The sequence below is a fragment of the Lynx canadensis genome, chromosome E2 (assembly GCF_007474595.2).
Source record: "Lynx canadensis isolate LIC74 chromosome E2, mLynCan4.pri.v2, whole genome shotgun sequence".
NCBI lineage: Eukaryota > Metazoa > Chordata > Mammalia > Carnivora > Felidae > Lynx > Lynx canadensis.
The window spans coordinates 203237-226018 of NC_044317.1; the positions used below are offsets into that span (position 1 = coordinate 203237).

A 22782-nucleotide genomic window follows, 5' to 3' on the forward strand; every position below is an offset into this window, starting at 1 on the left:
TTGAACAGTAAAGCAATGAGGTTCCCCAGGAAGCAGCCCTGACACCCCCTTACCCATCTACTGGCTTTTTTATTTCTTGGATCTGCTGCTCACGGTTTCCCCATCTCTTGCTCGTGTCACTGCGGCCAGCATGCCTCTCCTCAAGAGCAACCACCTCCTACCTTCCATGGTGTAGGTTCCAGCCATCCTGCAGCTTCACTTTTTAGAACACAGCAGAGAAGAGAGCAAGCAGTCAGGAGGCGGTGCCTGAGGACTGCACCTGCATGCAAAGTCATGCCATCACGGTGACTATCTGGACGTCGTGTGGCTACTTAGGGCCTCAGGATGTCTGGGTTATCCACAAACATGTCACATGGTCACATGCACATATGTGACCAACTGGCTGTGCCAAACTCTTGTTACCCAAAATGCTTGATCTTACAGAGGCTACAGCCCTACACGCCAGGTGACATTTAATCTCCTGAGGTTGATGACCCTGAGGAACAGTTGTTTCTGGGCCAGCCCAGACCTTGTGTCCCACTCACAGAAGGAGAACACAGGGTTTGTTTTCTGGGGCCAGTTGCCTCCATAATTGCACGGTCCCTCGAAGGCAGGCAGGAAGTCTCCTTCCACCTCTGGAGCACCGGGAGGAGCTGCAGCTGGAGGAGGTGGTGAAGACACCGCTTTGTCTCCTCCAGGTGCATTGCCGGACAAGCTACCCCAGAGGTCATGGACCACAAAGGCTCATCGACCAAACTAGTATGCTGGAATCACAAGGCTCTTTAAGTAAATTTGAATGGCACAGTGAGAAGCAGGGGGGGATGAGACAGAGGAGCACATTACCTGAATCCAGGGGTGCAAACATTAACATGCCCAGTCTCACTCTGTCACATTAGCCTTTCCTGCTTATGGGGACCAGAGCTCAAGTCTGAGCAGAAGTCCCACAACCGGAAGGGCCCGGGGCAAATGGCACACACTGGCTCCATCACACAGGCATGGGGACAAGGGTTCCCGGTCACAGCATACCTGCACAGCCCTGAGTGCTCAGATGAACACCTGGCCTACATTGCACCCGAAATATATGCCAATGCAGCAGCTTGACCCCCAACAGAGAGGCTACGAGGAAGGTTGTGGCTTTGAAGACATGACTGCAGGGAACAGAGGACAAGTTCATCTGGGACTTCCGAAGGCAGTGTCTGTGGAAGGTGGAGACCCCTTCATGAGACAGCTGGGAGTGAGGCTGGAGATGCCATACCTCTATGGTCTGAATGGTCATGTGCCCCCCAAGCTCGTGTTAGAATCCCAGCACCCAAGATGATGGTGTTAGGAGAGGGGCCTGTGGGAGGTGCTTAGTTGAGGAGGATGGATCCTCCATGGATGGGAGTGGGGCCCTTCCAAGAGACCCCACAAAGCTCGCTCACCTCTCCACCAAGTGAGGACACGGCAAAGAGGTGCTGTCTGGGAGCCAGGAAACATGCTCTCACAGACACCTGATCTGTGGGCATCTTGAACTTGGGCTCACTACTCACTGAGGGTAGAGGAGGTGCAGAAATAAATGCCCCCTGTCCCCATGAGGAGAAGACTGAGGGGTTCATGCAGCCCCTTGGGCAAGGCTCTGCACCGCCTGGACTCAGGGTCAGGCCCCAGCCTAAGCCAGACCCTGCTCTCTACTGTCCTGGGGTGTGTCACCCAGAGCCAGGATGCCCCCTACACCAACATCCCACAGAACATGCAGATGGTGAGGCAGGGGTTGGGGGGGGGGGTCTCCAGGGCCCAGGCCAAATGGCATGGTGGTGCGGCTCCCCTCCCCAACCTGGTCTGGGCAAAATCCTCAAACTTCCTGGATGTGGGCAGCATGCAGGGCTCAAGCATCACAGGCAGCACGGCATGCGTGGAAGGGCAGGTGCCACTGCCTGAGGACTCTGAGCTTCGCAAGGTGCTCCCACAGTGCAGTCCTGAGAGATTCTCCAGGGGCCCAGATGCCCTTGAGAAGCAGCGAAACAAGAGACAGTGTGTGCCCTGTGCAGAAGTGGAAGGGGGTCTACGTGGTGATGCTTCTTCCCAGTGGGCACAATGCTGAGGTGAATGTTCCGTCTCCCACTGTGAAGGCACAGGGAGGAGACTGAGGCTTTCAGAACTAGCTTCCTTCTCTCATGCTGCAAGCCCCCATCCCATGCTCTGCAAGAGCACTTCCCAGCGAGCCTGTGAGCCCTGCCCCCTGCGCCACAGCAGAGGGGAGGGAGGCCTGGAGGCTTCTCTGGTCGGGGCCCCACCGGTCCCTTCTGGACACAGTGCCACACTGCCCCGCCTCTGTTCCTGTGCGTCCGCACGAGGCTCCTGGCGGTCTCCTCTGGGGGCCTCTGGCTTCACTGTGCACACGGCGTCCAGCGCAGGCACACAGCGAGGCAGGGCTCCAGAGAAACAGCACTCTGCTTCAGGGAGGACAGATAATTATCTCACATTGGCAGAACAGTCAATTTTCTGGGTCTGAAGTTTACAGACAAAATCCCTGTCTTTGAGAAGGCGGTTTAGCAACGGAATACCTTCCACACGGCTATCTGTGTAAATGATTTGTCCTAAAATCAATCTCTCTGTGTGCCAAACAGCATTCTAGGTGCAACTGTGAGGTGCTTCTGGGTGAGGTTCACACCTGAATCTGCCCTCCCTAGTGAGGGTGGGCCTCGTCCAGTGCACTGAGGCCTGAATACAGCAGAAAGGGGAGTAAACCCCTCTCCGCCTGGCTGCTGAGCAGGACCCGGGCTTCTCTGCCTCTGGACCAGAATGTGCACCTGCTCTGCTTGTGCTCCTGGGCTTCCTGGCTCAGGCTCTGACCCCCCCCCCCCCACCAGCTCCCGGGTCTGCAGCAGCTGCAGGTCAGGGGGCTCCCAGCCTCCATAAGTGTGTGAGCCAATTCCTTATAGTACACACACAGGTATACACACACAGATACACCACACACACACACACACACACACACACACACATACACACATGCACACCACACACATCACCAGCTCCCGGGTCTGCAGTGGGCTGGCTGCAGGTCAGGGGGCTCCCAGCCTCCATAAGTGTGTGAGCCAATTCCTTTTAATAAATGTTATACGTTATGCTTCCCCGGAAAACCCACACTAAGACACTCATGTTCATTATAAAAGACAAGAACAGGGGCGCCTGGGTGGCACAGTCGGTTAAGCGTCCGACTTCGGCCAGGTCACGATCTCGCGGTCCGTGAGTTCGAGCCCCACGTCAGGCTCTGGGCTGATGGCTCGGAGCCTGGAGCCTGTTTCCGATTCTGTGTCTCCCTCTCTCTGCCCCTCCCCCGTTCATGCTCTGTCTCTCTCTGTCCCCAAAATAAATAAAAAACGTTGAAAAAAAATAAAATAAAAATAAAATAAAAGACAAGAACAAAATTACATTTGCATTACTTTCCCAATTATCACGATTTTATGTACATACACACACATGGCACAGTTTGGGAAGAAACACAGCAAAATAGCCTGGTGGTTACAACTGAGTAGTGGGACTCTGAAGAAATATTGCTTCTTTATCCTTTATTCAAATATCTATGTGTGGTATGAGCATAATTTACTTTCTTATAATAATAAACATCCGTTTTTTCTAAACTCATACTATCCACTGTTAAAGGCATTTATTTACAACCATCACAAACATGGAAACCACTCAGTGTCCATCCACTAGTAAATGAATAAACAAGAGGTAGGACCGTGCATACGAGAGACCACATGGACACGAGCAAATTGCTGGTGCACATCCCCCACGTCACAGTGAGGTTCAGATGTCCTGTAGAGAGAGACTGTCCCGTCTCATGACCCCAAGGTCAGAGAACAGGGAAAGCAGGTGGACAGGGAGGGAAGGCAGATGCATATTTGTCTGGCAAATGGCAGGCAGGGGGTGGGGTTTACTTTGAATGGATGTGAGGGGACTCTGGGGGTGAAGGAAATGTCCTGGATCATGGAGATGGTCTCACAGGTGTGTACATTTGCCAAAACTTACACAAAAGACACAAGAACAGTAACCGTCTGCCTCATGTCAACATCAGGCAGGATTACATGTCAGCAGGGCATCTCATGCTAATGCCTATTCACTCACTGGTTTGGCAGGTTTGGGGTCTTTTCTACTAAATACCCTCATCTAATTTTATTCCTTCCAAAAATGATGGTCTGTAACATGTACCAATGTTGATGTGTTCTCAAACAACGTGAGGGTTAGGGCAACAACCCCCCATGAAGTAAAAAATCCATGAATAACTCTGACTTTCCCAAACCTAACCACTAACCACTTCTGCTGAGCAGAAGCCTTACTGATACAGTGCATTAGTACATATTGTGCATGTTGTTTGTATCATATGCTGAAATCTTACGAAAAAGTAACCCAGAGAAAAGAAAATGTCGTTGAGGAAATCACAGGAAGAGACGGTATATTTACGGGACTGTACGGTATGATTTTTCAAAAATTCACACACAGAAAACTTTTGAATCCACATATAAGTGGACCACCCATCCATTTTACCTCCAAAGTCTCTCCAGATTAAGAATTGCTATTTTATGGGTGCCTGGGTGGCTCAGTTGGTTAAGCGTCTGACTCTTGATCTTGGCTCAGGTGGCGATCCCGGGGTCATGGGATTGAGCCCTGAATCGGGCTATGCACTGAGCATAGAGCATGCTTGGGATTCTTTCCCTCCCTCTGCCCCTCTCCCCTACTTACGCCCTCTCTCAAAATAAGTAAATAAACATTAACAAGAAACAATTATCATTTTAAAGGTGTCTCCAGACTTTACCACTTAACACAATACTTACATAAAATCGCTCCCAAACATGTTTATTTTATTATTAGTGAAGGAGATGGGACTTTTAGTTGCAAGTGGCAGCAGTTCAGCTCACAGTCTTGGGTCACTTACATCTAAAGGTGCTGCTCATCCAGGAGCTGAGACACCATTGTTGGGCTTCCTCCTGTCCTCTGTCTGATTGTCTCTGGTTCTGCTGGAGTGTTGGTTTCCCTCTCCCGCCACAATCCACAGTAATGACAAAGACTCTCTCACCATACTGAGAGTCTAATGGGAGGACTACAGTTGGGTCTCATGCCCAACCCATGGAACTATAACCCCAAACAGGATGGGGACCCATGACCAGTTAGACCGGGGCCACCTGCCTACGCCCAGGCAGGGTGGGCCCATCATCTCAGAGAACCTCGGGGCTGGGTGGGAACGGCACCCTGGCGAAAGGATGGGGCTGAACAGACAGAATCAGCACAGGTGTCGCTGTGTTAGAGCCACAGGTGAACGTGCAATCACAGTGCATCCTTTGGGCGCATGGCTTGCTGCCGTAATAAAGAGACCTGAAATGCAGTGGCTTAACGAAGGTGGACACCTATTTACTTCTAGCATAACATTGCCAGAGGTGGACAGGCCGACCCTGGGCAGCATGGCATCTGCGGGGAGGAAGGGCATGCTCACAGATTCAGTGGGACTGGAAGTGGCACGCATCAGCTCTGTCACATATCATTGACCAGAACTTAGTCACGGGGCGCTTGCAGCTGCAAGGGAAGCTGGGACGTGCAGTCGCCAGCTGAGTGACCCCAGGCCCAGCTATAAGTGTACTGCATTAAGGAAGGGGAAATAGATAGGAGTGCCAAGTTAGGAACTCCCCCCAACACTCTAGTGTAATTGGCGCTGTAATAAACGTACGTGGAAAACTACTCACCCGCCAGAATTCTAGAGTTGACAATACCGCGTGCTGGGGAGGATGTGGAGCAGCTGGCGGGGGCATGAAACGGTACGGCTGCTTTGGAAATCGGTTCAGCAGCACCACTCAAGGCAGACAGGCACACGCTCTCTAACCTGCCAGTCCCTCTTCTGGGTGTAGACCCCTCAAAATCAGGGCACATGTTCAACCAAAGGCATGTACAAGAATGCTCCTAGCAGCTTTATTATAACGTCAAATTAAGAACCATCCAAGTGGACAAAGGTAGAAAGGCAAAGGAATCCCGGTGCATTCGTGGTAGAACACCACTCAGCAGCAGAAAAGGAAGGGTCCGCGCCAGGAAACAGATGAATCTCTGAGACAGGGTTCTGAGTGTCGGGAGTCCCACAAAAAAGCACGCAGTCTGTATGTTCTGTTTATCAAGTCTGGTTAGAGACCCTACCCTGCTTGGAGCATTCCTGGTGGGCAGAGGTGGCTGGCAGCCGGTGCTGTGCCCCTGACACCCCAGGGCTCGGGTTTCCCCACTACCAACATGCAGGCAGGGTGTCCTGGCCTCCTTGTCCAGACAGGTGATTGTCCAAACAGGGGCAGGTGAACTTTGGCAAGGGGTGGGGGACCCCTATTTTCATGTGTCCTCGCTAATAGGGCAGGTTAGCACTTCCCTCCAGGGGAAGCTGCCAGATGCTTGACGGGTAGCCCCACCACTTACACTCATATCTGCACTAGGCTTCTGCTGCTGGGTCCTGGCCAGTGTGCTGGGGCTGAAGCCCAAGGAGATGCTCCTGGCATTTCCCAAATGTACATGGTGACAGAAGATTTCACAATTCTGGTGGGAGAAACATACCAGCCTGGGGGACCCTGTTGACAGGTGCAGCTGAGTCTCAGACACATCGGCACAGTGTTCTGATCCAGATTAGCTGGAAGTCCCAAGTGCGGGCTGATCCCCATTTGGGGGAGCTCCCGGAGAAGCTGTCCTTGCAGCTGGCCCTGCCTGCATGCACCTGGCCTCATCTTATCTGCTGCAGAGGGTCTACAAGACCACTGATGCCTCAGCAGGATTTTGTTGGGTGGAGACTGGGCACGAACTCCTTGAATCGCTTTTGTTTCCAAGACAAAGTGGGGGACACATGATTCAAATAATGGACTACCGTTGGCTTTGTTGCTCACATTTTCATGTTCTTCCTCTCTAATCCAAAAAGAATCGAGATTTAACCTTATTTAGGAGCTCTGAACATAACATTCCTTGCCTGAAATAAGAAGGCATATCTGGGACCCTCCCCACCCAACTCGACACTCATGGAAGACACCGCCCTCTTCCTACTCACTGTCTCCTCACTTCGTTACCTGACAAAAGAACACAATTCTGCATTTAGGTAGCAGGCAGAGAGCCCATGAGCTCCGAGGAGAGAAGGGTCCCACAGCCCTTGGTCTAAACTAGTTACAGCAATAATGACCATTTCCTATGTCATCAATTATCCAAGGGGGTTAATGGGACCCTGCAATGCAAAATATGACAATATAATAATAATAAGCTGGAGACCATATAGGCTTTTCCCCACGCCCCTTCCTTCCAGCACAGGAAGTAGGTGTCCTATCTGTATCTCCGGCGGATATTTCATAAATAGGAGGCGTCCACATGAGGTTTCAGGGTCTTCATGTTGGGAATGGGATTGGAAGGTCAGGACGTGACTGGCTAGGGAGCATCGTTTAGCTACTATCCCAGGTCCAAATACGTCTTCGGTGACACCACTAAGTGCACTTACAGTAAGAGTCCCTCTGGCATAGACTTTCTCATAAACTTTACAGGAACCCGAACCCTCAAACCTAAATATTAACCCTAACCATACATATAGCCCTAACACTAACACTAATCCTAACTTTACGGCTTTACACCTAGCCGTAACCCTAAACCTAAAAGCCTTCTGAAATCCCAAACCCTAACGTTAACCCTACTGTAACTCTATGTCTAACCCTAACACTAACCCTAACCCCGACCCCGAACCCAAACCTGACCCTGACCTGACCTTAACCCTAACCCCTAACCCTAATCCTAAACCTAACCCTAAACCTAACTAGAGATGATAAAAGGATCAGGGTTGGGTGGTTGAAGTATTTGATGATATTCGAGTGATTTTTACCTGCCAAAATGCATTTGTCAAAACCCAAACATTTTTACATCACAAAGGGTAAACCATAATCCACTAAACTTAAGTTATTTAGAATGTAGTATTGTCACAGGATGTTAGGGCCCAAGGGCAGGCTGCCCCAAATGTGCCACTTTGGCACATAGATCATTTCAATAAAAGTTACTTAAGAGATAGCCAACGTAAGAGGAACACTCAGACCCCATCTGTCCCCCTGGAAGCATGACATCAATCTCCATGTGAAGATCTCCCTGTACCAGGTGGTAAAGAGATTCCCACATCACCAGAGATGGGAAATTTAGAGCCCAGAAAGCTGTATAAACAACCCTTGTTACTTTTTACTAAGTTACTACCACAGCCCAATTTCTGTTTAGAGTTCCTTACTCTCTCTCAAGGTTAAGTTTTCTTTGTCCTGTGAATTCATCACAGGTTTACTTTCTCTTTGTCCACAAAGTATAAAAACTGCCTGCCTTTGTTATTTCTTTGGGTCTAAATTTCATTATGGGACCCCCATGTGCACCTTGATTTTTTTCCCCTTTCAATCTGTCTCATGTCAATATAATTCTTAGTCCAGCTGGAAGAATCTTGCAGGAGGAAAATTTCTTCCTCCCCTTCAATGGAGTACAGAATGTGACAATTAATCTAACTGTATTAGGAACGTATGAAAAAAAAAAAACTGTAGTTTTGCTCATGGTTACGTAGCAAAACGTGCTGACCTAAGTAACTTTGGAAGTGAATGGAATCTGTGAACAAAAGGAAAAATGTACTGTACATAAGCAGTGGACTCTATTTCATAAAGTTCTTTCCCTCGGGGTGGCAGCTAACAGTTCTGAAAACACCACATCTGCGATCTGGAATGGAGCGATGAATTACATAAATGGCAGATGATGGGAGCCAGGTTTCTCACTACTGGAGTGGGAAGTTACAGACCAGCAAAGGGAGAAGATCACAATGTGCATGTGATGAGATATGGTTAGAGACATCACCAGACATCACCAGGTTAGAGACATCAGTGAAAACTGATCTTTAGCTTAATATAGATACAGACAGTTCCACATAGAAACGTTTATAATTAGGTATATATACATAGGTTGGAATATATGCATATATTTCCTTGCATTGTCCACTGAGCACATTTAGATCCCATATTTAAGTTTTTTAATACATTCTCTAATGAAAGGAACCAGGGCTCCTTGAAGAAACTGCTGACACCAGGACTAAGACATTAAATATAGGAGCCAGTATCAGAAGGTAAGAAAGTACCAAGAAAAACCCCACATGAAATATGTCAAAGGAAAACAGAAGCCAATGGAAAGTACTCTCAATGGCCAAGGAGAAATGAACCAGCCACCAAACACTGTAGTGCTAGAGTATAACCAACAGCCTAAAATGACTACCCAGCTGTCCTCACTGTAAAAAATAAATAGATGATATATAGACAGATAGATAGATAGTTAAAAATGAAACTGCGGTCCCAAAAGTGGAGTCACTTATGTTCAGAGACCCAGCAAAGCAAGACTTACTACCTAACCTAACTGCAGTTTCACACACACACACGCCCCAGATAACCTTTAACCAGTCAACCTGGAAAATGTACTGAATGGCCCCTTCTGGTCCCCTTGGAAGAGTGACCTTGCCTAAAACAATGCATCTTCTGCTAGTAATTTCCTTTTTTTCAATTCCCTCTCTGCCTTTAAAAACCTTTCCTTCCTTACAGCTCAAAGAGCTCCTTTCTGTTTACTAGACGGGACGCTGCCTGCTTCATTAATTGTTCCAGTGGGATCTTTTAAATTACTTGGTTACATTTTTAACAGATTACATAGTTTTTTAAAAAAAAAATGGGTTGAATAAGAGACTCTTAAAAACTGAGAATAAACTGAGGGTTGATGGCGGGGTGGGAGGGAGGGGAGGGTGGGTGATGGGTATTGAGGAGGGCACCTGTTGGGATGAACAGTGGGTGTTGTATAGAAACGAATTTGACAATACATTTCATTTTTTTAAAAAATGGGTTGAATAGACCTCTCCTATCAAATTCCACATAATAGATGTAGACACTCAGCCATCCATCAAGGAGGTGGAGCTAACTCCCCTCTCCTACACTGTGGGCTCCGCATAGTGTATTCCTGCTCAAGAAGACACATCATACGCACATGGGAAAGAGTAATTCACAGTGGGGAAGCATGACAAGCACTGCCTCAGCCAGGCGACCAAAGTGAACACAGAAAGTGATAAGTAGCCTCCAGAGCATGTTCCTTTAATATGCAGTGATGACAGAGCACTTTACCTCTGTGACCTGCTTCCTCAAAACCCATAACCCCAATCTAATCATGAGGCAAACACCCAGTAAATCCCACTGAGGATTACCTGACCAGTCCTCCTCGACACTGCCAAGGTCATTGAAGCAAGACAAGTCTGAGGGACTGTCGCAGCCATGTGAGCCATGAAGAGCCTCAAGGGATGTGGGGGATACATGTCATGTGGTGCCCAGCAGGCAACACTGGAGCAGGAAAAAGTAGAACAGAGGGAACCTGAATAAAGTATGAGTTTTAGTAAATAACAACCTATCAAAGCACCTGGGTGGCTCAGTTGGTTAAGCATCTGACTCTTGGTCATGATCTCATGGTTAGTGGGTTTGAGCCCCGTTGTCGGGCTATGCACTGGCAGCTGAGAGCCTCCTTGGGACTCTCTCTCTCCCTCTCCCCTCCCCCATGATCTCTCTGTCTCTTTCTCTCAAAAATAAACCTTATAACATATTAATATTTGTTCATTAATTGTGACAATTCTGTAGAAAAATAGAAAAAGTCAAAACTAAAGATCAAATAAGAGAAACCTACTGCATCAGACTGGAAAGCTAGAGATGAGTGTCTTCCTAGTAAAAACACACATCAACAAAATGTACCCTAAAATAAGGAAAATACAAACAGACCGATCGCTCATCCAGAGCCTCCTACTCCTGATGGTTCTCCTCTCATTGTTCTGGGGGTTCTCCTTTCCCAGGACAGAGAACGAACAGGGATAAAGAGCTGTTCTGGAGCTCCCCTGAGACCTGACCCCACCCACTGTCTTTGTCTCCCCCAACCATGGCCCGCCCAGTGAGGATACCATGCACAGGGAGTCTCCGGAATTATTGGTTCTGATGAGTCAGCCAGCACTTTTTAGATGGCAAGGGACTGGACACACTTACTAAAGTAAAACAAGTTAATATTTTCCAATGGTAGAAATAAATGAATACTTGCAAGAAGCAAGTTAAGAGTGGGTTTGAACCTGACTGGTCCAGGGGCTCGTACTCTCCCAGTGTGACCTGGACCCTCTCCAATACTCCATCCTGCTAAGTGCCTTTGGGGCAGCCCCACTCACAGGCACAGTCTCTCTCACTGTATCTGGGGCCTCCAGCAACTCCAGGCTGACACCCACTCACTGTCCATTCTCCTGGGAAAAGTTTCTCTTTCTCTTGGGTTCCATGAAAAGTCATGGCTTTAAGTGCCTTTGGCCTGGCTTGGGTCACATTCTCATCCTTGGAGCCATCAGAGGGTAGAGCACGGGGTTGGCTGGATTGGTTGTATGCCCGTCTTTGAGGTACGCGGGGTGTGGGATCTGCCCTCTGGAGCGGTTTGGATGGGAAGTGAGTGAAATGCAGTTCCCAAAGGAAAGCGGAGGTGCTGAACCTGGGCATGAGAACAGATGAAGGGTTCAGAAAGCAGCAGATTCCGCATCACTGATGGCCGAATGCGCAGCTGTGGAACCCGCCGTGCCCAGGGAAGGAAGGGGTTCACTCAGGGCTGGGGCTGCAGCTGCCCGTCCAGTGCTCTTGCTGTCCCCTTTCACCTGCTGAAAAAGCAACCTTGCTGTTGGTGGGAAACCCAAGGCTCCTGTATTGGGCATTGGATCCTTGTGCTCAGAGACCGGAGGGCACACAGACCTCACTCGTGTCCCTGGGAGGAGGGAGACCAGGAGTCACACCTGCCTCCCGGCCACATTAATTACCCAACCCCAAAGAACAAACTAGCTCATTTTCCAGTCTCTTCTCTCTCCTTTACAAAGAGCAGAGACCAAATGTGAAGATGGTAAGGAAATTATTGCTCAGTGAAACAATGAGAGGCTCAAGAATTATTCCACAACATGGAATCCACACTTTGCAGGCTTTCTGGAGGCCACAGTCCCTGGGTCGTGCATGTGGCTCTCTGAGACCATGCAGCTTCAGTGAGAGACACAGTTGGTCCTATATCCTTGACTCCTAATGAGTATGCATGTCAAAGGTTTACATTACAACTGGGAGGCCAAAGGACCGCAGGGCCAGTCTGCTGTGTGGCTGTAGTGGCCAAGGCCACATTCACATTTGGAGGGTTATTATCTTTCTTGGGAGACTAGAAGTGAGGGAGGAGGCACTTGTTTCAACCACACAAATGCTGGAAATGAAAACATCTAGTGGGACTGTCTACACTGCCCGTGGACTGTTCAATTGCCAGGAACACAGTCCGGGGTTGTCAACACCCAGGCTGGTCTGAGCTTGAAGACTACAGATGCCTGCCTGGGTGGTCAGAGGCCAAGGGTTGCTCTGTCTGAGACCTGACAGTCTACTGCTGATCGCTTGGATAGGACAAAGGACCCAGCCAGTGCTAGGAGGGCCCCACCAGCCTGAAAGAAGGCTGCACATAGGGGTTGGTAGACCACTGCACCCAGTGCTATATAAATCCACACCTGTCTCCCATGTATCCTCGTGGGTCACACCTATGCTGGAACCTGGAACTGCCCACGCAGATTGGGGCCAGCAGCACCCTTCCCAGGGAAGGAGGGCAGAAGGAACCTGCATGAGTTCTGAGGCCCTCCATGCTCTTGACTGAGTTTGGGCTGGATTTGAAACAGACCGTAACCAGCAGACATTTCATTCTTCTATTAGAGCCCAGGATGGGGGTGGGGAGAGTAGAAAACCCATGGTCCAGCTTGATCTCTGCCTCACGGGTGACCCTGGGCAAGTCCTGTGCATCCTGGAGAGATGATGAGGAACAGGAAGGGGACAAGTTATGTTTAACCCTGACCCTAACCCTTAGCCACTAGACCCAGACCCCAACCTTGACCCCTAAACTCCAAACCCTGACCCTAACCCTCTCTGTTTATCTTTACATTCATCTCACCTTAGTAAACATGTTGAAGCTTCTACACGCATTACCATGCTGTGACCACCATGCGATACATTTAAAACAGAATTTAAATATACAATAGTTGTTTCTACGAGTGCTATTCGCGTACAAACTTCAGAGCTGTTATTTTAATAAATTCACCATGTAACGAAAATAAAACCATGCTAAATGCACATTTGAAAATGTTTTTGTGGGGGCGCCTGGGTGGCGCAGTCGGTTAAGCGTCCGACTTCAGCCAGGTCGCGATCTCGCGGTCCGTGAGTTCGAGCCCCGCGTCAGGCTCTGGGCTGATGGCTCGGAGCCTGGAGCCTGTTTCCGATTCTGTGTCTCCCTCTCTCTCTGCCCCTCCCCCGTTCATGCTCTGTCTCTCTCTGTCCCAAAAATAAATAAACGTTGAAAAAAAAATTAAAAAAAAAAAAGAAAAGAAAATGTTTTTGTGCATGCTGCTTGCATGTAATTTGACAGGAGACATGTTTCATTGAATGAATGCTTGACCACAATGTAGTAGAATTAATACAGTATTTAAAGGCACATATGTAAAAAGCAAAACAAAACAAAACAAACTTCAAAACTGCTTTCTGGGAATGTGACAACATTGTTATCACAATGAATGGATGTGTTACCCAAAATGTAACTAATGTACCCCAGTGCATAAGGCTGTGCAAAATTAAATGTTTCCAACACTACTTTCTTATAATCAGGTTTACTAGAGATTTTGTACTATTTGTCAGGTGAAGTTCAGAAAAATTGAGTGACTTTTCAAGGACATGCATCTAATATTCTTGAAAATGGTGACAGAGGCTTTCATTTTCTCTTAGGTGTATTTCCATTATGAACAAAGTCTCTCCTTTAGCTACAACATTTCTGGGGAATCTAAAATTTAACAACAGTGCTGGGACCAGGTATCTCTGGAGAAGAACAGTAACCCAGTGACACAGTATAACATTTTGACCTATGAGAATTTACCTGCTAGGCTGAAGCTTTGGGAGACAATTGGACACTTTGACCTCATATTCTGGCTGATCAACATGTTTCATTTACATAGGGAAAGCAAGTATGCCATATATATAGCCCAATACTTTTCATTTATTCTTTTTTTTTTTTTTAATTTTTTTTTCAACATTTATTTATTTTTGGGACAGAGAGAGACAGAGCATGGACGGGGGAGGGGCAGAGAGAGAGGGAGACACAGAATCGGAAGCAGGCTCCAGGCTCTGAGCCATCAGCCCAGAGCCCGACTCGGGACTCGAACTCACGGACCGCGAGATCGCGACCTGGCTGAAGTCGGACGCTTAACCGACTGCGCCACCCAGGCGCCCCTCATTTATTCTTTTAGTAAGTTATTTACAGTAAATGTTTGTATATTTTTAAGTAAAAAAAAATAAAAAAGAAAACACAACATTCCAAATGACACAAAAGAAAAACAAGGCAATGCAGACAGTGCAGAGCCTACTTGGGATGCTCTCTCCCCTCTCTCCCTGCCCCTATCCCTCTTGCACTCTCTCTCTTTCAAAATAAATCAATAAACTTTAAAGAAAAAATTTAGAAATTAGTCCGAGTTAAAAATTCACTTGAACCATCTCATTAGGTTTCCATTTTTTTATTGAAATATAATACACCCTCATGCATTTTTGAAGTTTTATAATATTCCACTACGGAATAGTTAACTGTAATTTAACAAACTGTCTTCTGCTGAACACTTTCTTTCTCAATAAAATCTCTTGCTATTGTAAAAAGCGTGGGTAAAAAAATTTTTTAACATACTTCATCTCATAAAAGGGAAGCACAACTATGGTGTAAATCTTGAAAAGTAGAGTTTCTGGATCAAAAATTATGTAGATATTACATCTTGATGGCTATTGTCAAAATGATCTTCGTAGAGATTATACCAATACATGCCTTCTCCCAGCTTGCTTCCCCAAACCGCCAATAGTGTTATCTTTTCCAAAATATTTTGAAATTTAGGGGCAGCTGGGTGGCTCAGTCAGTTGATCGGCTCAGGTAATGATCTCACTGTTGGTGAGTTCAAGTCCCACGTTAAGCTCTGTGCTGACAGCTGGGAGCCTGGAGCCTGCTTCGGAGTCTGTGTCTCCCTCTCTCTCTGCTCCTCCCCGTTTGCACTCTGTCTCTCTCACTCAAAAATAAACATTAAAAAAAAAATTTTACTTCCCTTAATGATCATTTCACTGAATACTTGTGGGCCCAAATTCATCACGATTCTCCAGAAAAATAGAACCACTACTACGGATATATGTATATAAGACACATTATTATTACTGTTATTGGCTGTGAGAGCGTCTGGAATTTAATCTCACGTTGCGACGGCCAAGAAAAAGGGTTTCGCTCACTTAGGCGCCCCGTGCTGGGCCCTGATTCACAGTGGAGGCCCCAGGGACAGCTAGGACAGCTCTTGGGAGGCCAGGTAGGCGGCCAGGGTCACCCAGGCAGTCTCATATGGGGCCACGCCCAGCCCTATGGCAAGGACCTCCAGCAGGAATGATGGGGTTTGGGAATGATGGGGGTTCAGAGCTGATGGCCAAGAAAGAATTCTTGAGACGTCTTTGATGCAAAAAGGTGATCTTATTAAAGCACCGGGACAGGACCGTGGGCAGAGAGAGCTTCACTAGGATTGTGAAGAGTGACTGTTACATACTATGGAGTCGGGGAAGGTAAAGACCCAAGGGAGGCCTCCAGAAGACTTTCATATGCTAAAGAGGACTCCAAAGACACCTGAGGCCTTGCTATTGTCAAGCTAAGGTTGTTTTCCCTCTAAGCTAAGACCTAAGTAGGGAGTGCCTGGAGAAATGTTATACTCTGTATCAGCCTCAAGTATTTGTCAATGGACTGAAGGTTATAAAGAAATTTAGTTTTAACTTCAATTTCCTTCTTGCCTTTGTCCCCCACATCACTATGGAGGAGAGGGTGAAGTTGGAGCTCCAAGAGACTGAGTCTACAGGTTTCTGAAGATTAAGCTACCAATAAGATTGCCTTTTTCTTGTAATTCACTAAGACGTCTAAACTGATGGAGGCTCAGGTCCCACCTGACTCTGATCTCTTATCAGTCAACCACTTGTTTGCCCCTTTCCTGGGTTCTTGGGCAGTCAGAAGTGCCTGAGGAATGTCACACAGATCCCACGGGGGGGGGGGGGTTGTGGGGTGCCAGACTGCCTTATTGTCCCTCATCACACTGACGACACCCAACCCTGCAGTTGCCAGGTGGCAGAACTCAGGGAGCTCCAAATTGCCCCAGGACCTGGGCCAGGGGCCACAGGGTCTGCACCTTCCACTCTGCTCCCCCTATACAATACATAAAATGAACGGCCCCAGACCTACTTCTAGATTTTATTTAAATCATATTAATATGACTGTATCCTCACTTGCCAAACTGGACAGTTTTAATATGAGTATTTATAAGAAATGTTAATACCTACCCCCGATACGGCAGAAGACACCAAGACAGACGCAGACAGCCATTTTGTGAATGGATTGTTTAATAACAGCATGTTACTGTGGAGGAAGAATTGTTAAAAAAAAAAAAAAAAAGGCTTTCTTAGCTTTTTAATTGTTGATTCTTTTATTTGTTTTGTTTTGTTTTTTTTAATTTTTTTTTTCAACGTTTTTTATTTATTTTTGGGACAGAGAGAGACAGAGCATGAACGGGGGAGGGGCAGAGAGAGAGGGAGACACAGAATCGGAAACAGGCTCCAGGCTCCGAGCCATCAGCCCAGAGCCCGACGCGGGGCTCGAACTCACGGACCGCGAGATCGTGACCTGGCTGAAGTCGGACGCTTAACCGACTGCGCCACCCAGGCGCCCCTGTTTTGTTTTGTTTTTTAATGCTTAGTTATTTTTGAGAGACAGAAAAGCACAAGTGGAGGGGCAGAAAGAGGGGGACAGAGGATCCGAAGCAGGCTCCATGCTGACGTGGGGCTCAATTCCACAAACCATGAGATCATGAACCCAGACAAAGTCGGAGGCGCTACCGACTGAACCACCCAGGTGCCCCGAATCGTTATTTCTTTCTTGTGGTTTTGTAAGAATGTAGAAGCATTCCTTCTTCGATAATGTTAAATTTGTAAGTCTCAGATGACACGTGAAACCTTTTTTAAGATTTTTCTCCAAGTTTTGAAAAGCTATTACCCAGGATCATGGTGTTGTAAGACATATTTTTCCTTTAAAAAAATTTGAGTGTGTAAAGAAGCTGTTGTACACCTATGATTTAATAAAATAATTCGAAAGGAAAAAAAGAAATATTAACATCTGACAGGCTAGCCCACCCACTACTTTTAATTATTTTCAAGTTTCCTTGCTATTCGAGTTTATTTTTACACATAACTATTTCATGAGCTTGGAAAATTCCATAAATTACATTGTTATTTTATTGGAATAACATTAAAATTTACATTAACATATGGAGACCTGACATATTTATAACACTCCGTATTTCTGTTCAAGAACACGGGGCGCCTGGGTGGCTCAGTCAGTTAAGCGTACAGCTTCGGCCCAGGTCATGAAATCCCCTTTCGTGGATTCGATCCCTGAGTCAGGCTCTGTGCTAACAGCTCAAAACCTGGAACCTGCTTGGGATTCTGTGTCTCCCTCTCCCTCTGCCCCTCCCCCCGCTCATGTTGTGTGTGTCTCTCTCTCTCTCAAAAAAAAAGGTAAAAAAAAAAACCCAACACATTATGTCTTTCCATCGACTTCTTTTCTCTCTGTCATTCTTTTGTATTTTTCTTATTTGTTGCCAAGTCTATCTTAGTTTGGGAGGGTTTTGGGGTTTTTTTGGTTTTTTTTGACAGTGCTTTATTTGTTTTAGTTTTGCTATTTAAATGGATCCTTTTACTCCATAGTATCTTATCCAACAGGAAGAGACCATCTTGCAAGTGGATGCTACTTTGACTACTTTACTACCTCAGCAGGAGGAAGGATGGTTTCTTCACAACAGCCCAGACAAGAGAGACAGTCATAGGTCAGCCAATGAGAAGCCACTACAACTCCCTTTACTCTAATGAACTTTTTGTTTATCAATACCCTTCCCAAATCCCCCTTCTGTATGCAAGAGTGATCCACTTATTTGTTCTGAAGACTAGCCTGTGGTTTTTCCTGGGCTTGCTAGTCCTGGAGTGCAATTCCCTGCTATTCCAGAATAAAGCCATTTTTGCTGGTAAAATAACGGCAGTTTTATATTTAAGGTAAACATTGAGCACCTGAAGATCAAGCTTTTGCCTTTTTAAAGTCTCTTGTTTTGGGGCGCCTGGGTGGCTCAGTTGGTTAAGTGTCCGACTCTTGATTTCAGCTCGGGTCATGATCTCACCACGGTTTTGTGGGTTCAGGCCCCATGTCGGGCTCCGTGCTGATGGTGTGGAGCCTGCTTGGGATTCTCTGTCTCCCTCTCTCTCTGTCCCTACCCCACTTGTGCTGACTCTGTCTCTCTCAAAATAAATAAATAAACTTCAAAATTTTTAATACAATAAAAATTAAAAAAAACAAAGTCTCCTGTTTCTCCTGGGTAGCTCAGTTGGTAAAGCTTCCGAATCTTGATTTCAGCTCAGGTCATGATCTCATAGTTCCCTGGGTTGGAACCCCACCCCCACTCCCATCAGGCTCTGGGCTGCCAGCCCTGAGCCTGCTTAGGATTCTCTCTCTCTCTCTCTCTCTCTCTCTCTCTCTTTCTGCCCCTCCCCCTTCATTCTCACTTCTCTCTCTCAAAATAAATGTTTAAAAAAAAAAAAGTCTCGGGGCGCCTGGGTGGCGCAGTCGGTTAAGATTCCGACTTCGGCTCAGGTCATGATCTCTCAGTCCGTGAGTTCGAGCCCCACATGGGGCTCTGTGCTGACAGCTCAGAGCCCGGAGCCTGTTTCAGATTCTGTGTCTCCCTCTCTCTGACCCTCCCCTGTTCATGCTCTGTCTCTCTCTGTCTCAAAAATAAATAAACGTTAAAAAAAAATTTTTTTTTAAAGTCTCATGTTTCTTTGAACAGCAAAGCCAACAACAGGGACCACATAGATGCTCCTGCACAAGATCTGCTAGCAACTCACAGCTGACCAGTCAGGGTAGCAGCAACTCCCAAAACATCTGCAAACACAGAGATGGTCTCCCAGTTTCTAAAAACTCCCCGCTCTTTCACTGTTGCCTCTACTTCCAGCACCATTCTTGCAGGAACCTGAGAGGTCTGTGGGTCCTTAAAGTTCTGGTCTGCCATTACCTTCATGACAGCAGAGGGAGCAGTCCACTTGCCCGGGTGACCTTGCCTGGAGTCTTACATTCCTTCCTTGGAAAGAAGGCCTACTTCATGTACAAGGAAATCATGTTATGTTTCTGTGATCAAAACTTAGTAAGGGTCAGGGATGCCTGGGTGGCTCAGTCGGTGAAGCGTCTGACTTCAGCTCAGGTCATGGTCCCGCCAACTGTGAGTTCAAGCCCCGGGTCGGACTTTGTGCCAAAAGCTGGGAGCCTGGAGCCTGTTTCAGATTCTGTGTCTCCCTCTCTCTCTGCCCCTCCCGCATTGATGCTCTGTCAAAAAGAAATAAACATTAAAAAAAATTAAAAAAAAAAAAAAAAACAACTTGGTAAGGGTCAGAAACACTCTTCCCTTTTTATCTTCTGAAAGCCAGTGCCCCCCCCCCCCCCCCCCCCCGTGGACTCATTGTCCTGTATTTGATGCCTTATTTTTATGCAAAATACTCGAATTTTTTTCATTTTTTTCTTTGATTTTACTTACGTCTTCTTACTTCTCTTGACTTTTTTAAATATAGAATGCTTCAAAGTTTTGTGTATCATCCTTGCACAGGGGCCATGCTAATCTTCTCTATATTGTTCCAATTGTAGTCTACGTGCTGCCAAGCGAGCACTACTTCTGATGACTTTTGGACCTGCATTATCTAAACACGCCTATTACTCACGAATGCCACTTCTACTTTTCATTAGGAATCCGACCCCCGAGTTGTTTTCTAATATACTTACTATTCCATTTGTTGGGTTTAAATCTTTGAGCCATAGAGATTTTATTTGGTGTCTCTACACACCGTCTCACCAGACAATACTTAATTACATAGTTGTCCCCTGCATGTAATACGATATTCACTATATACTAACGGGTCATACAGCTCTCGCTAAAAGTGGATTTTACAAGGACGGGGACAGATGGGCCTAGGAGACCCTTCCAGAGCCTGATAAAAGTCTGGTAGAGAAAGAATCTTTTCAGAACACAGGATGCCTATGTCCACCCTAAAGCCCTGCCGTCAGCTCAACGCTCCAAACTCAGCCTGCGCTGCAGGACGCCCTGCGCAGTCTCTGGCCCTGCGCGTCCTTCACCAACGTGGAGGGGGGGGGGGGGGGGGGCGGGTACGGAAGGGAAGTGATGAAAACTACCAGAATGCCCGGGGCGGGGTGGGGGGGGCGGGGGGAGCCTTCTTGAGAGACACGCGCTGGACTCAGAGCAGCCAATCGCCGCGGGGTGGGGCGGGAGCATCCGCGGGGGTGGCGTTCGGCCAATGACTGACACACACGGCTCGCCCTACGCTCCGCCCCATCAGACCCCTCCTGACCGCCAATTGGAGGGACCGCTTCGATTGCAGCGCTGATTGGTGGCTCCTGCCTGACAGGGCGGTATAAGCGGGTATCTCGCCCTCCGCTGTGTCTTGACTCTCTCCCGGCACACAGCCCTCCGGGGCTCAGGAGCGGGCGGCAGATCCGGGTGGGCAACGAGAGAGGCCCGGTAGACTGACGAAAACACCGAGGACTTTGCCGTGCCGTGTGAACCCCTTGTAAACCCTGATCCTGAGCCCTTCAAAGCCCTCCTGGGAGACCCTACATCCCCTCACCCTGAAAGGCTCCAAATCCCCTCAGCCTCAAGGGACACCCAATCCCGCCGCCGTCAGGGAACCCAAATCCGCTAACTTCGTGGAACTTCACGTCTCCTCAGCATTGGACCCCAAAGCAGCTCGGCTGCAGAAACCTCATATCGCGTCACCCAGAGAAACGCTAACCCCCCCAATTCTTAGACCCCCAAATGTCCTCAGCCCGAGGAGCCTGAAATGTAACACCCACAGAGAGAACAAATTTCCCCAGTGTCAGAGACCCTGAACAGCCCCTGCCTGTGAACTCTTCAATCCTTTCAGCTTCAAAGACCCCAAATAACCTCAATGTCAGAAAACCTAAAGCCCATTAATGAGAGAGTCCAAATCTCCTCAGAATATGACTTAACATTTCCTCAGTCTCAAAGATCCCAAATCCTCTCAACCTGAGCATTCTAAACCTCTTCAGCCAGAAAGACCCAAATCTCGTCCTGAGAGACTGCCAGTATCATCAACCTGAGGAACCCTAAGTGTCCTCATCTTGAGGCCCCAAATCCCCTTGACTTAAGAAACCCCAATTCCCTCAGCCTGCGAGAGACCAAATCTCCTCACCCTGAGACATCTCTGTCCCTTAGAGACTGAGCCTGTTTATACCAGATTTTTCCAGAATCCCCAGGTGCACATCCCAAGAAGCGCTTCTTTGAGAAATATTCACTTACTCTCCCCGGAACGGGCCGGCACTCAGGGGCCTCCAGGCCTCCTTGGTACTCCTCTGGCCTTGCACCTCAGGACTCTAACCAAACGCCCACAGCCACATCCCTTTGCGACCTTTCCTCATATGGGCCGAGCTGCAGTAGAATAAAAGAAACAAAATCTAGCTCACGTTAGATTGGCCTGTCATTGCCAGTAGAGGTTCTCCATCCCATCACTACCCGCAGGTTTCCCCTGCATCTTCTAATCCTCCCTGGGCTGCCCACATCTTTTCTGGATACCCCACCCAGATGGAGAAAACAGACATGGCTCTGGGCAGTGGTCTGCGCTGTCACCCCCTGTCAGCACCTTCTCCTTCCACAGGTGCCTCGGCCTTAGGACAAAGAGACTCATGGAGCCATTGCCAGCCTCAGAGTCAGAGCGGGGCCAGCCCGGAGGTCCCGGCACCACGAGCCCCCTCAGATTCCCGGAGCAGTCCGCTGAGAGAAGCTCAAGGAAAGCAAGATGGAAGCCCACGGTGAGAGGTGTGGGAGAAGCTGGGCTCCAGACTTCTTGGAGAGGATGAAGAGAGGGGCCTGGTGACCAGGAGCTGGTCCTTGGAGGACCACAGGCTCCTGGCCTACACCAGTGAATGTACACAGGATAAAGGGCACTCACTCCTTTACAGGACGTGGGTGGGGGAGGAAGTTACACGGGATAGTAGCATCAGCGATTTCCCTTTGCCAAGAGAGAGCTGGTAAAATGCTTAGTGTTTGTTCAATTGATCAGGACACCATCAAGAAGGACAGAAACGCTTTACCCTGGCTTAACAGAGAGCACCCAGGAAGCAGGGTACACACTACATACAAGGTGGAGGAGAAGGCCCGGCTCTAAGTTCTGACTTGCATTAGTAAGTCACTGATGGGTTCTCTTATTTTCTCTAGGCCAAAGATGCTTTCAAAGACATTTCCATATACTTCTCCAAGGAAGAATGGACAGAGATGGGAGACTGGGAGAAAATCCGATACAGGAATGTGAAAAGGAACTATGAAGTGCTGATGACTATAGGTAACCAGAAGTGCTGGGTGCTGAGGAGCCTGGGAAACATGAATCAGGCCTTCAGTCCCTATATTAGTTTGCCTCTCGGTGGCTCTGTCTGATCACAGTTCCCTTCTGTGTGAAGACAAATCTGGAATGAAATTTTGTTCTCTTCTATCAGTGTAGGGCTTGCACTGGCAATGCACAGCTCATCTCTTGCCTTGTTCTAGACTCTCTCAGCCCATACAACTGAGTCGCACTGACTAGGAGATGTGCT

At 47.8% G+C, this 22782-nt stretch overlaps 1 protein-coding gene and 1 non-coding gene across 2 annotated transcripts in view; one reads left to right on the forward strand and one right to left on the reverse strand.

Moving 5' to 3' along the window:
* The first annotated feature begins 1834 nt into the window (after positions 1–1834).
* The window catches only part of PRDM7 (PR/SET domain 7), a 34409-nt gene continuing 13461 nt past the window's right edge, over positions 1835–22782 (forward strand). Inside the window, exons 1-3 of the mRNA XM_030299199.1 lie at positions 1835–1989; positions 21852–22005; positions 22412–22535. Coding sequence (XP_030155059.1) covers positions 1835–1989; positions 21852–22005; positions 22412–22535 — 433 coding nt within the window. The remainder of the gene's footprint in view (positions 1990–21851; positions 22006–22411; positions 22536–22782) is intronic.
* On the reverse strand, positions 19727–19832 carry LOC115503614. Its single transcript, XR_003965449.1, has one exon. It is a non-coding gene; the product is annotated as a U6 spliceosomal RNA (small nuclear RNA).